The following is a 13,432-nucleotide window of genomic DNA, read 5'->3' as shown; positions in this document are numbered from 1 at the left end:
ACTTGCGTAATTAGGTTATGGATTGAAATCCTCTCTTCAGACTCTTGTCGATGGACTAAAAATTTTAGATGATTGAATCGTTTCTCTTTTCACGGGATTAGAGATTGGAAAAAGGATTTGAGTGATGATCTCTCACAATTTTCAATCATCTGAGCTTCACATAGTTGTTGGTAAGAGCAATGACATGCAAAGTTTATTAATGAATTCTTTTTTACTTTTTGGTAAATCGGAAGGGGCTACACAAATTTATTAATTAATTCCATGTACAAAGAGTCCCTACTGTAGAGGTCTGATCCTACCACTTTATATGAGGTCAGGTGGTATCAGCTATGTTTGCACTTTGTGACATTTTGTTATCATGACTATCTTGATTAACCCGTCAATTAGGTGGCTTTAAAGATGTGTCTAACATAACAACTGAGTTAGCTTTGTAGCTCATCATGGCTGGTCGGGAGTTCTAATGGCCAAATTGTGCTAATCACTCATGTATAGGTGACATCTAGCTGTTGTATCTGAAAGTCTACTTTATCAAGGCAAAGATTCTTTAACGTGGGCAAGAAACTAAACTTGCAAGAGTAACTTACAATGGATTTTGATCTGAATGGATCTGACTAATTAGCAATTATGGGGGTGTTCTGTGTTCTCCAATGTGAACTGTTTTTCTTGTGAGATTCAAAAAGAAAGGTCCCTCAGCTGGTTTGAAAAAAAGCACTGGTTCTTAAAATAAAACTCGAAGCATAGGTTCTTGTTTGTGTGGTGTAAATACAACGGATTGGAATTTGGAAGCCCTGAGCACGGTGTTAAAATTTCTGACTATGTTTTGAGCCCACATTGGAAGCCAATTGTATGTCTCTGCAAAATGCGTTAAGACTCAAATGTGATATTTCTAGAGATGCCATGAGGGATGTGGCATGAGACCATATATGCCACAGCATAACCAAGTGGTGTGTTCTATGTGGCAAGGTTTTAAAAACTGACCTGGAATTGGAATCATTCTGGGTCGATGGTTTGATTGCTTGAGGCAATGGGTCAATGGATAAAAACAGCTAAAAACTGTTGAATGGGTCGATGGTTTGACTGCCTAGGTCAATGGGTCATTCACTAAATACCAAATGGTTCAAGTGGGTCAATGGTGGTTCAAAAACATTGCTATGTGGTATTGCCATCTGTGCTGTGTATGTTATTTCTTCAAGATGTTGTCTTCCTATATTGTGTATATGTTGGCATATCTTTTTGGATGCCACATGGCATGTATCCTTGGATGCCATGTGCATTTTTGAAATAACATGAAATAATTGGTTGGTGAAGCACCAAGGTTCAAAGTTTTGATAGTCTGATACGCCAAATTGGGTGTATCGGACTTTGTATCAACACTCTTTTATATCCTTTTTAAGTTTTTTGTTTTTTTCAAAATATGTTCAGGGGGTCGGTTAAAAGTCTGGTTGCCCCCTGAAACAGGTCTTACCCCGAAACTCGTTATATTTCGCATATCAGTTACCCATTGATACGATATGTATCAGTATCGGCCGATACAGGTCTTACTTCGAAACTCATTATATTTTGTGTATCAGTGACCCACTGGTACGATACTATCAGTATCGGCCAATACATGACGAAATTTTGAACCTTAGATATAATGCACATAGTTGTTTATTACTCTATTTAGATCATGTTGCAGATTTGAGTTTGGGTGCAGCATGTGTCATGTACGTTTGACAAAGATATAGTATTTGAATGTTTCATGTTTCATGAAAATTCTAGCAATTATGGTTCAAAGTATTGATACACCAGATACCCAAATTTTAGGTATCAGTGTGTTTTCAGGACGATTTTTTTTTTCCAGTATGATACTCTACAAACAAATATATACTGATTTTTTTAATCTTTAAACCCATTATAAACTCAAATATATAAAAGAACCATTATAAAGTTCTAATTATCAATGTTTAATGGTTTTGAAACCAATTTGTATCATATTGATGCATTAGGGTATTTTGAACCTTGCTAGCAAGTAAATTCATCCAATTCATGGGGTTGAATAGAAAGTTGATTAGGTTTAGTTTATAAATTTGGGTGTTGAGATCAATTTTGGTCTGGATCCAAGGTCAATGTTTAGGGCTGGTCTTGGGTTGATTTTTTCAGGATGGGCTTGTGCTTTCTTTGTTCTCCTTCCTTTTTTCAAGTCATAGTAAGATATTTTGGCAATATTGGGTTCTGAAGTCGTTTTATAGTTGGCTACATGAGTCTTGTTTTGCCAATCCATTCTATTTAAAATCATATTTATTGTTAAACTATTAGTGCTTAAATCACTTCAGTTTTATTGTTGGATAAAATTGAAAAAATCTTCTTACCCAACTTTTTGATCGGACTTTAGGCTTTATATAAGGGTTGGGCTTGAATTCAAGATTTAGGTCCAATGGTTGGGCTGGGCTCAGGCCTGAACATTTTTTTATTAATATATAGATAACTCTTGACATGGTCCGTAAACAGGTCTAATAGAAAATGAGGGATTTAATGGATTTTGTTGTTTTTATTGTGACTTTTTATGTTTTTAATTTATTTATTTACTTTAATAATAAATAATCACATGTGTAATAAAATGAAATGAGGTGAGGACCCTTGCCCTTCCTCTTTTCTCTCTCTATATAGATTGGTTGACATGTCAATCATATGATGCCACATGTTTATAGAATTTTATTGCACCCGAATGTCTGTGCTTTCACACTTTCAAAATATTGTGTAAATTGCATATACCCATCCACCCCGTAGAAGTTAGTAGATTCTATAGGTCTCACAGCAATCACTATGGGCTGAAACGAGAGCTGGGCTTGAAGCCCATAGACTAGCAAAAGAGTTGGGACTTGGGAGCCAGTAAAGTCTTTATAGAATATAGAGGGAGACTCTTAAGAATTAAGATCACAATATATATAACTCTAAAAGGAGGCCACGCGTGCGTGCTGTGGATATGGTCAACCATGTAGGTAGTGCGGGAGTGGAACGTCAATGTATCATATTCTCATGTCCATCGGGATTCAGGAGTGGACCCCGAAACCATTTGACCAGGGTTCGGGTTGAACGGTCAAACCATTTGACTCAGGAACCGATGGTTAAAGCGGTTCTGTTTTCTTTGAAACCATGGTTACGATAGTCTAATAAAAATTAATACATGTTAGTGATTCTAAATTGATGAAAACATCATGTTACTATGCGACTGTTCTTGTTAATTACGCTAATAATCAGTGTTTCCTATTTGCTGTTGACCCGGAAGGTTGGACCGTTAATTGTTTGAGGCAATTGGTTCCGCTTTACTTCAAATCTGGTCTTTGGCCAAAATCGTTAAATTGATTAGTGATCCGTTGAATGGTTTTTGACCATTATTTATTTTAATTAATTAATTAATTTATTTATTTTTGTTAAACAGGTCATTCATTCAAATTGAATGGTCAAACCATCAATCCACAAATTGGTGGTTAGAATGATTTTAATTTCGGATCGGTTTTTAAAATCTTGCTAATAATACTGGGTTTTTGCAACTGTGAGCCGTGAAGTTGGTCGCAGGAGATTCGAACAGAATATAGATTGTGCAAAGACTCCTCTACGCTACGTGAAGTCATGAATTGAGTATGGATCACCCGCATCAGCGGATAAGCCTGACTTGTGGGATTAAAGTTGACCAATTGGGTCTTAGTCTTACAAAACTTTGACTGGTCATTGGTCACCATGGTCAGCATCCAAATGGGATGTTTAGGTACATCTTCATGATGCCAAGTTATATGCCTATTTCTATCCCTTTTTGGGTTTTATCTCCCATGGATTTCAAAACCGGATCGGATTGGATGGTTGGACCAGAAAAATTGAAACCAGTTAGGTGATCGGTTTTGTTTTTCTCTAAAACCAGATATTTACAAAAAAACATTGATTTGGTTAGCAAATTGCTGACCCGGGCGGTTGAACTGTTTAAACCGTTTGACGGTTTTGACCAATTTTTTTTAATTTTTTAATTTTTTTGTCAGAATGGTTGGACCATTCGACCCGAGAACCGGACCCCTAACCGGTTCAGTCTCTGGGTCAGTTTTAAAAACCGTGCTATTTCCATATTATTGATAATCTTACTGGAGAGTAGAGCCCTGTAATTGGATGTAAGATTGTAATCTGATTGGATTCAATTCAGCTGCATCCGAAATCCAAATTGATCTGATTATTGAACTTCTAAATCTGATCAAATTTACTCGGACTTCACTCCATTATCATTAAAATAAAGAAAAACTAAAAAAAAAATAATTTTTAAATAAAAAATACTATATATAATTAGGGATGGCAATGGGACAGGTTCATGGAGAGTTCTATAAATTTTAGACTCTATCCATCTTCCTAAACCTTCCAATCCATATCCACCCCAAAACCCGTAGCAAGTTGCATTTCAAGAATTCAAACTCTCCCTACATATGAAAATGTAAACCTCTCCTCAACCCTATCCTTCCGAGATTTTTATTTAACTACTAAATCGATACATGTTTTAACAGCGGAATCTCAGTGATTGGAACTGATACCAGCTTTTCAGTCTGTTGACAGCCCTGATATGCATCGTGCATGTGTTGTGTGCAGATATGTAGCCTCCGAGCATAAAATAAAGGCTCCCAACTACTCCGTATAAAACACCAATTATGTTCTTCTCCTAGAAGTAGCTAGGTATGAAATGCAATTATAGAATAGTATTTAATTAATTGGGTGAACTGTTATATTGCATAAACACAGTTATATATACATGTTTTTCAACTATTTTTGTCTAATATGCATATATACATATTCTTTATAAAAAATTACAAAAAATGTAATATAAATATGTTTATAAATAAATAAATATAATACAAATACATACATGTACACACATAACGAGGGTGAACAAAATTCAATCCAATTTTTAATTGGATCTTATTATTAATCTAAAAATCCAACAAGGGACCCCTCCCCACTTCCTAATTCCCACCACCAGTGACATGTTGTCATTTTTGATAGATGTTCAAATCAATTAAATGAGAGTTAACTTTGGCTGTTGGGCCAATAGCCTATACTGTTGATAGCGTGTTTATGGTTAAAAGAAATAGGGAACAATTACTATTTTACTGTATGCTATCATAACGTATCATTCCCAAAAATATTTTCAACAATAGAGGCGAAAAATTCGAGCTTTACGAATTATTATCTAAATCCTTTTGACTTTATATTATTAAAAAAAGAGATGGAATTACGAACTCAAATGTGACATCTCGGTTTTTTAACCCCCCCCCCCCCAAAAAAAAAAAAAAGAATGTGACGTCTGGGTGGATCATTTTCAATTATAATTTTTAATTGTCTGTTCCATGTTGGATTTTCTTCTGTTTTCGTAAATGGGAGGCAAGATAATATTATATTCTTGTGGCATGTAATGCACCACATGAATGGACATGCCATGAGTCATGACTCACAAAATAACTAAAACATATATAGATGATAGATCATATTCTATATATAATAGTAAATAGTCAACTCTTTGGTATTAGAAAGATAATTGGTTAAGTAAACTACTAAGGCATCTCTCTCTCAGAAGAGAAAGATGAATTATTCAATGGTTAAGTTATTTGTTTGACAAACTTGTAGACGAAGTAAGCATTGCATTCATTCACTTGCTGCCATCAAAATGATGCATTGCATTACCTAATCAACCTAGAGGGAATGCCAGCCATTTTTATACATGCATTTTTTATCTTCCTCCTCCTTTTCTCTGTGTTCATCACTAGCTACTCTGTCTCTGCAAGAGATGGCTCAGTTGGCGGGAAATGACGAGATAGAGTCGCTGAGAATCGAGTTAGCTGAGATTGGAAGAAGCATGAGATCTTCGTTTCGACGCCTACACACTTCGAGTTTCAGAAGCAACTCAGCTCTGAATAATTCAGTAAGGGATGATGGCGATGATGAATATGCTTTGCAATGGGCTGCAATCGAGAGACTACCCACTTTTGAGCGGCTGAGGTCGTCCTTGTTCGATGGCCATGAAGACGGAACTGGAGCAGCTGATTTTAAAGGGAAAAGGGTGGTTGACGTGACCAAGCTTGGACCTTCGGAACGACACCTTTTCATAGAGAAGCTCATCGAACACATTGAGAGCGATAACCTTCGGTTGTTGCAGAAACTCAGGAAAAGAATAGACAAGTAACAACTAAGCCTTTCCTTTCAGATTCAAAGCACCCACTGATTCCTATACGTGTGTTGTCTACATAAAAATATAATGACTCCAAATTCATACATACATACATACATGCATCGTCATCGTCAACAGTCTGAATCTTTGATTTTGTAGAGTTGGCGTGAAATTGCCTGCCGTGGAGGTGAGATATAAAAATCTTTGCGTCGAAGCTCAGTGTCAGGTTGTTCATGGGAAGCCTCTGCCAACGCTCTGGAATTCATTTAAGGGCATGATTTCTGTATGTATGATATGATTAATTAATTTCATATCCTTGATTACTGGTTGCAATTAAAAGATCCAAAGTTGACTTTGTTGTGGTTATAGAACATCCAAAGTTTTATGGTTTACTTGCAGTTAAAAGATCAAATTGACTTTGTTGTGGTTTATTCATATATAGCTTGGTCTCCCCAACAGACTGGTTGATCGTTTAGAGAAGATGCATGGCTGTTAAATTTGTAATCCAAAAGGGTTTCATGTGTCCATTAATTAGCCCAACAGCCCCCTGCAAGCTGCAATGTAGCCATTGTGAGCTCCTTGTTTGGACTTTTCTTTCTTTCTTTCTTTTCCTTCTTTTTTTTTATTGAATGAGTAAATTTTCAAGTTTGTTTTTTAGTAGACAAATCATGCTGCGCTCTAGAGCTAGGATGGGCTTTGGAGTGGACATATGGCAGATTTGCAATTACCCAAAGCTGATGGAAGGGCACTCCGAGTTGGCCATATCATCTGGCCATTAACTTGCCTGAAATATGATACGCTTTTGTGGAGAAAAGGCCCATAACACAAGTATGCTAATGACTTGCTTGGGTAGTGACCTAACAGAACAAGGCTCCGCCTGTTCTTGATGCAGTAGGGCTGGAACAAACTAACACAAGACAGAAAGAGAGAGGAAGAGAGAGTAGAAAGGGTAGAGAAAGAGAAAAGAGAGAGAAATCCCAAGGAATCACTCCAAGGGGTCTTAGAATAACTTTAGAGTTTGTAGGAATCACTCCATACAGCAAGAGAGCTCTTAAGAAATTTTCATTCATTCTTTAGCCGAATACATCTACTTGTAGAATGACTTGTGTGGCCCGGAACACTGTTCACCATAATTACAAAAAGTGCCACTATTTGTCTTGTGCATCAAGAAACACAATAACTTTCTATCTACTAATGCAAATAAACTAAAAATTGAAAGACAAGCACTACTAAGCTATAGGAACAAGATGTTATAGCCCAAGTCCACATTGGGCTGGTCAAAATGACGAAAATACCCCTGACCAGATCAGTTCAAGTCCCAAGAGTCTTTTCCATGCCAAATCAGAACCTGTTTGTTGGCCTTCTTCTTACGAGAATAGGTCTTATAATGCATGGACCGATCCCCACCATCTCTCCCCGGCTTGAAAGAACTCGACCTTGGCGAGATTGCTCATAAAGTTATGGATTAAGGTGATACAAGTCTTCAGCTGTAATCCATGAGCATTCTGAAAGAGGTAGATTCTTCCACTGTACAAGAAACTTTTAATAACCCCCACTTGTTGTAGAAATCAACTTCTCATCAAGGATGTCTTCAGGCACATTAGTAGGTGGAACCAAAGGTAGCTTAGGCAATGGGACTATGGGACAATCGCTATGGCCATGATATGCACTTAGGTCTTCAACATTGAAGATTGAGCTAATTCCCATTTCGCTTGGCAGCTCTAGGATATAAGCATTACAACTGATTTTCTTAGTGATCTTATATGGACCTGAACTCTTGGACTGAAGCTTCTTATAAAAGCCCTTAGGAAAGCGTTTAGGACGTATACACAACATAACCATATCACCCTCTTGAAAATCAGCTAGGTGCCTATGTAAATCAGCTTTGGCTTTGTACGCATCATTGCTAAGAGCAATCTTGCGCCTAACTTCATCATGGATTTCTCTCATGTGGTGAGCAAAGCCTGCAGCCTCTATGCTAGTCTTGGCTTCTTGTGGCAAAGACACAAAATCAATAGGCCTCTTAGGCTGAATTCCAGTAACTATCTCGAAGGGACTTCTTCCAGTTGACCTGTTAACTAAACTGTTGTAAGCAAATTCAGCCATAGGTAGGATGAGATTCCACCTAGAAGTATGGTCATCAACTAAGCAACGTAGCAAATCACCAAGGCTTCTGTTAACTACCTCAGTTTGGCCATTAGTTTGAGGATGGAAAGAAGATGAGAACTTCAGATTTGTATTGAGGAGTTTCCAAAGTGTCTTCCAGAAGTAACTCATAAACTTAGCATCACAATCAGAGACAATAGTAATAGGAACACCATGTAAATGAACAATTTCCCTAAAGAATAGGCTTGTCACATGTGAGGCATCCGATGTCTTACTGCAAGGAATAAAGTGGACCATTTTGAGAACCTATCTACCACAACATAAATTGAATCATGACCCCTTATTGTCTTGGGCAGACCTAGGACAAAATCCATAGAGAGATCTTGCCAAGGTTCATGCGGAATTGGTAAGGGGGTGTACAACCTTGTATTTTTCTTTCTCCCTCTTGCCAATTGACAAACTCTGCACTTTTTGATCACACGATCAACATCAGCCTTAAGGCTAGGCCAATAAAAGCGATCTTCTACCATAGCAATGGTCTTGTCCTGACCAAAATGCCCAGCAATTCCACCTGCATGTAACTCCCATATAACATAATCACGTAGTGAGGTGTTAGGAACACACAAGCAAGTTCCCTTGAACAAATAACCATCATGGATAGAAAAGCCGGGATATTCAGATTGTTGTCCAGCTTGTAAAGAACCATAAATGATGCTGAAATCCTTGCAACCATCATAATCTTGCTTCAAATGATCGAACCCCACAACCTGTACAGACATAGAATGAAGTATATACACCACTTGGCTCAATGCATCGACTACTCGGTTCTTGGCACCAGCTGTATGTTTAATCACAAAGTTATATTCTGCTAAAAATTCAGCCCATTTCTGATGTCAACTACTAAGATGCTTCTGAGATTTAAGATATTTGAGTGCCTCATGATCTGAATACAAAACAAACTCTTGGGAAATTAAATAATGGCACCAATGTCGAAGACATTGCACCACAACATAGAATTCTTTGTCATATGTGGAGTACTTTTGTTTATCTTCATTAAGTTTTTCACTGTGAAAAGCTATAGGATGTCCTTCTTGCATAAGCACACCACCTATTCCAATTTGGGAAGCATCACAAAACACCTCAAAGATCTTTGAAAAGTTGGGCAAATGTAACATTGGGGTCTTAGTTACCCTTTGCTTGATAGTCTCAAAGGCTTTAGTTGCAACCTTAGACCAAACAGATTCCCCCTTTTTCATAGCTTCTGTAATTGGTGCCATAATAGTACTGAAATTCCTTATGGAACGCCTATAAAAAGTAGCCAATCCATGAAAGCTTCTCACTTCATGGATGTTAGTGGGAGTGGGCCAATCAAGTATAGCTTTCACCTTGTCAGGATTAGCCTTGACACCTTTAGAGGATATAACAAATCCTAAAAAGATAACAGTAGGTGTCATAAAAGAGCACTTCTTTAAGTTGATGTAGAGCTTTTCCTGACGTAAAACTTTCATCACTTGACGTAAATGATCAAGATGATTATTGGGAGTATGACTGTATATAAGAATGTCATTAAAGTAAACAACCAAGAAACGACCAATAAAAGGATGAAGTACTTGAGTCATAATTCTCATAAAAGTGCTGGGAGCATTAGTTAAGCAAAAAGGCATAACCAGCCACTCATAGAGGCCATCCTTTGTCTTAAAAGCGGTTTTCCATTCATCTCCAAGTTGAATCCTAATTTGGTGATATCCGCTTCTAAGATCAATTTTAGAGAAAATTGTAGCTTCACACATCATATCCAGCATGTCATCTAAGTGTGGAATAGGGAACCGGTACTTGATTGTAATCTTGTTGATTGCTCTGCTATCAATGCACATCCTCCATGAGCCATTCTTCTTGGGAGTGAGTAGAGCCGGTACAGCACATGGGCTGAGACTCTCTCTAATGAAGCTCTTCTTCAATAGATCATCCACTTGCCTCTTCAACTCAGCATGTTCTATGGGATTCATCCGGTGTGCAGGCAAATTAGGTAGTTGAAACCTAGGAATCAAGTCTATTGCATGTTGGACACCACGTAGAGGTGGTAATTCATCAGGCAACTCTTCTAGGATCAAATATGAAAATTCAGCCAACAAGTCTTCAACCTCTTTTGGCACCTTTGAAATAGGGGCATGTGCTGGTTTATTCACTTCTTTCACTATTAGGGCATAAAAAGGCCTGATTCTTTGCTTTCCTCCTCAAATTACTTCTTGGACAGAAAGAGAGGTTGCTTCTTTTGTTCAACTACCTGTTTCTGGGCTGGAGCTGCCTTTTGAGGGGCCTTAGTTCACTTCTTGATCTCATCAGGTGACATAGGTTTCATAACAAATTTTTTTCCATTAAATAGAAAGTAATATGTATTCTCTTTCTCACAATGGTATACATCCCTATCGTAAAGCCATGGTCGGCCTAATAGAATATGTGTAACATTCATAGGAACAACATCACACTAAATATCATCAACATAAGACCCATAGGAAATAGAAACAAGAGCTCTTTGTTCTACCTGAAGTGTCATCTTGTTTAACCAAGCAATCTTGTATGGTTGAGGATGAGGTTGTGCAGCTAGATTGAGCCTTTCAACAGTTGCTGTAGAAACCACATTCATGCTGCTACCGCCATCAATTATTAGCTTGCAAAGTTTGTCTCCGCTCTTGACAAAGGTGAGGAAGATCGTTGTATGAAGCCAATCTTCTTTCTTTTCTTCTTTAGAGGATGCTAAAAAGTGTCTAACAACTCCAACAAGATTGCTGTCATCTTCTTCTTCATGTTCAGACCCAGTGTACTCCTCTTCACCAAGGCCTTCTTCATCATCTTCCACTTGTCCTTTCTTCTCACACCCTATGTGTAGATTCTTATTAGGGCATTAAAATGCACAGTGGCCCTTTCCACCACACTTGAAACAAGTATTTTCTGTTGTCCCCCTTTTATTAGCATCAATCATGATGTTCTTCCCCTTGTTATCAGCTTCCTGATACGTGGAACCATTAAACCTTACTGGAACTGCATTATGAGATGTAGGTCTAGTGACTCTACCCTCATCTAAACTCTTACGTGCTGCTGCCTCCCCAGCTTGAACACCAAACCTCCAACTATTCACTTGCTTCAAGCTCTTCTCTATTTCAAGAGCCATCTAAAAAGCATCATCTACATCATAAACTCGTGCAATCATCATTTCCCTTTGAATATCAACCCTTAAACCATTCCGAAATCGGGCTAATTTTTGCTTATCACTTTCTGTAGACTGGCATCTAATAGTAAGCTCATCAAACTTCTACATGTACTCAGACACAGATAAGATGCCTTGCCTCAATATCATCATCTTATCATGAAGAGCATCTTGGAAGTCATTAGGCAAATATTTCTCCAAGTAATGCTTCATATCTTCCCAACGGGTGATAGGACGCTTACCCATATTCTGTAATCTATTCTCCAAACTCCTCCACCATACTTTTGCATGGTCTACAAGTTTAAGTTTAGCAAATCTAACCCATCTTTCATCTGACATATCAAACCAATCAAAGTATTCCTCTAGTTCTGCCAACCAATTAGAGAAAACTCGTGGATTGATATCACCTCTAAAACTAGGAACTTCTAGCTTCACTTTACTAGTAATGTCATCCCGATGGTCATCTATATTAGTCTTAGAATGCTCCACCAACTCATCATATAAATCATTTTGTTGAGAATGGTTAGACAGGGGTGTTTTTGGTCATTATCTCCTTTCTTGTACTCTCTCTGTATTTGGGACACAAATAGGGGCCTTCTTGTAATTATTAATTTTCAATTATAAAGTGAACTTTTGAGGGTGTGAACAGTGAACATCACACACCTCTCGACACTTCCTTTTCTTCTTCTTCTTCTTCTTCTTCTTTTCTTCTCTCCTTTCTTTCACTCTCTTGAAACCCTAATTTCTGCAACTTGGTACTAGAGCGGGTAAAAGCATTTGGGAGTTAGTTTTCTGCTGATCTCCTACCCAGAGGCGAACTGCCGACGTCAGACCGCCGCCGGATGACGTCAGCAGTCCGTACAGGTGTCGACGGCAGTCTATGAAACCAACACAGTTTGATTCACCCTGATTTTAGAAAAATTTTGGTATGACTCTTGTCGTTATATGAAATTTCTATGATTTTTGGTGGATTTTTCAAGGAAAAATCGCAGAAATTCCAGATCTGATGTTGAGCCATGTACAACAGGTTTAATGATTTTTTTTGCTGTAAAACCTAGACCATTCAAGTTGTTTTTCAATTTGGGATTGACGGGAAGTGGTCCCGTAATTTTCTGAGCACTGTGTGATTTTTGCGAGATTTTTCTCCTTCTATTTTGCCGCCAACCTAGTTTTTGGGTCTTCCTTTGGTTCTTAACCGTGGGGTAACGTGTTTTTGGGTCTGGAGCCTCGGTTAAAGTATTGGGGGTCCTTTTTGGTTGGTGAAAAGGTGTCTTGTTAGAATATGGAATCATCTAAGGATTTTCAGATGGTTCCCAATGTGTTCCCGGGAACTACAAATATTTCTAGTGGTATGATAACCACTGTTAAGATGGATGGAACTAATTTTTTAGAGTGGTCTCAATCTGCTAAACTTACCATTACTGGGAGGGGTAAACTGGGATTCATCACAGGAAGGGAAGTGAAATTGAGTCCTAAAGACCCGAAATTTGCAAGGTGAAAACAAGACAACTCCCTTGTTATGTCGTGGCTGATTTGCTCAATGCAACCTTGTATTGCCCGAAATTACATGTTTCTTTCATCTGCCAAGGATATCTGGGATAGGGTAGTTGCTATTTATCCCCAAGTTAACAATACTACTAGAGTGTATCAGTTTCGGAGGGAAGCTTGTAGTATGCGTCAGGGGGAGAGATCTGTTGCTATGTATTTTTCTTGTCTATAGTCTATTTGGGAAGAAATTGATCACTTGAAAGTTCTAGTTTGGAAGGACCCTGAAGATGGTGAGCAGTATCGGAAGTACATAGAGGAGACTAGAGTCTTTGATTTTTTTGCCGGCTTGAACCCGAAGTTTGATTTCACCAGACAACACATTCTTAGTGCAGGCGTTGTTTCTCTTGCTACTGCTTACTCTCTTGTACAAGGGGAAGAAAGCCGAAGAACCGCCA

At 38.1% G+C, this 13,432-nt stretch overlaps 1 protein-coding gene across 3 annotated transcripts in view; it reads left to right on the top strand.

Moving 5' to 3' along the window:
• The first annotated feature begins 5,782 nt into the window (after positions 1–5,782).
• Positions 5,783–13,432, top strand: part of LOC104607127 (pleiotropic drug resistance protein 3-like) — a 32,104-nt gene continuing 24,454 nt past the window's right edge. Inside the window, exons 1-2 of one of the 3 annotated variants that reach the window (XM_019199390.2) lie at positions 5,783–6,189; positions 6,338–6,461. In XM_019199390.2, coding sequence (XP_019054935.2) covers positions 5,798–6,189; positions 6,338–6,461 — 516 coding nt within the window. In that variant the 5' untranslated portion in view covers positions 5,783–5,797. Of the gene's footprint in view, positions 6,190–6,337; positions 6,462–6,729; positions 6,749–13,432 lie in introns of those variants that run through there. The other 2 variants (XM_010272660.3, XM_088899562.1) reach the window with 2 other exon arrangements.

This window comes from Nelumbo nucifera, chromosome 3 (assembly GCF_055504915.1).
Source record: "Nelumbo nucifera cultivar China Antique chromosome 3, China Antique-T2T, whole genome shotgun sequence".
Classification (NCBI taxonomy): Eukaryota; Viridiplantae; Streptophyta; class Magnoliopsida; order Proteales; family Nelumbonaceae; genus Nelumbo; species Nelumbo nucifera.
The sequence above is the reverse complement of the archived record's forward strand: the minus strand, read 5'-3'. Positions and strand labels throughout refer to the sequence as shown.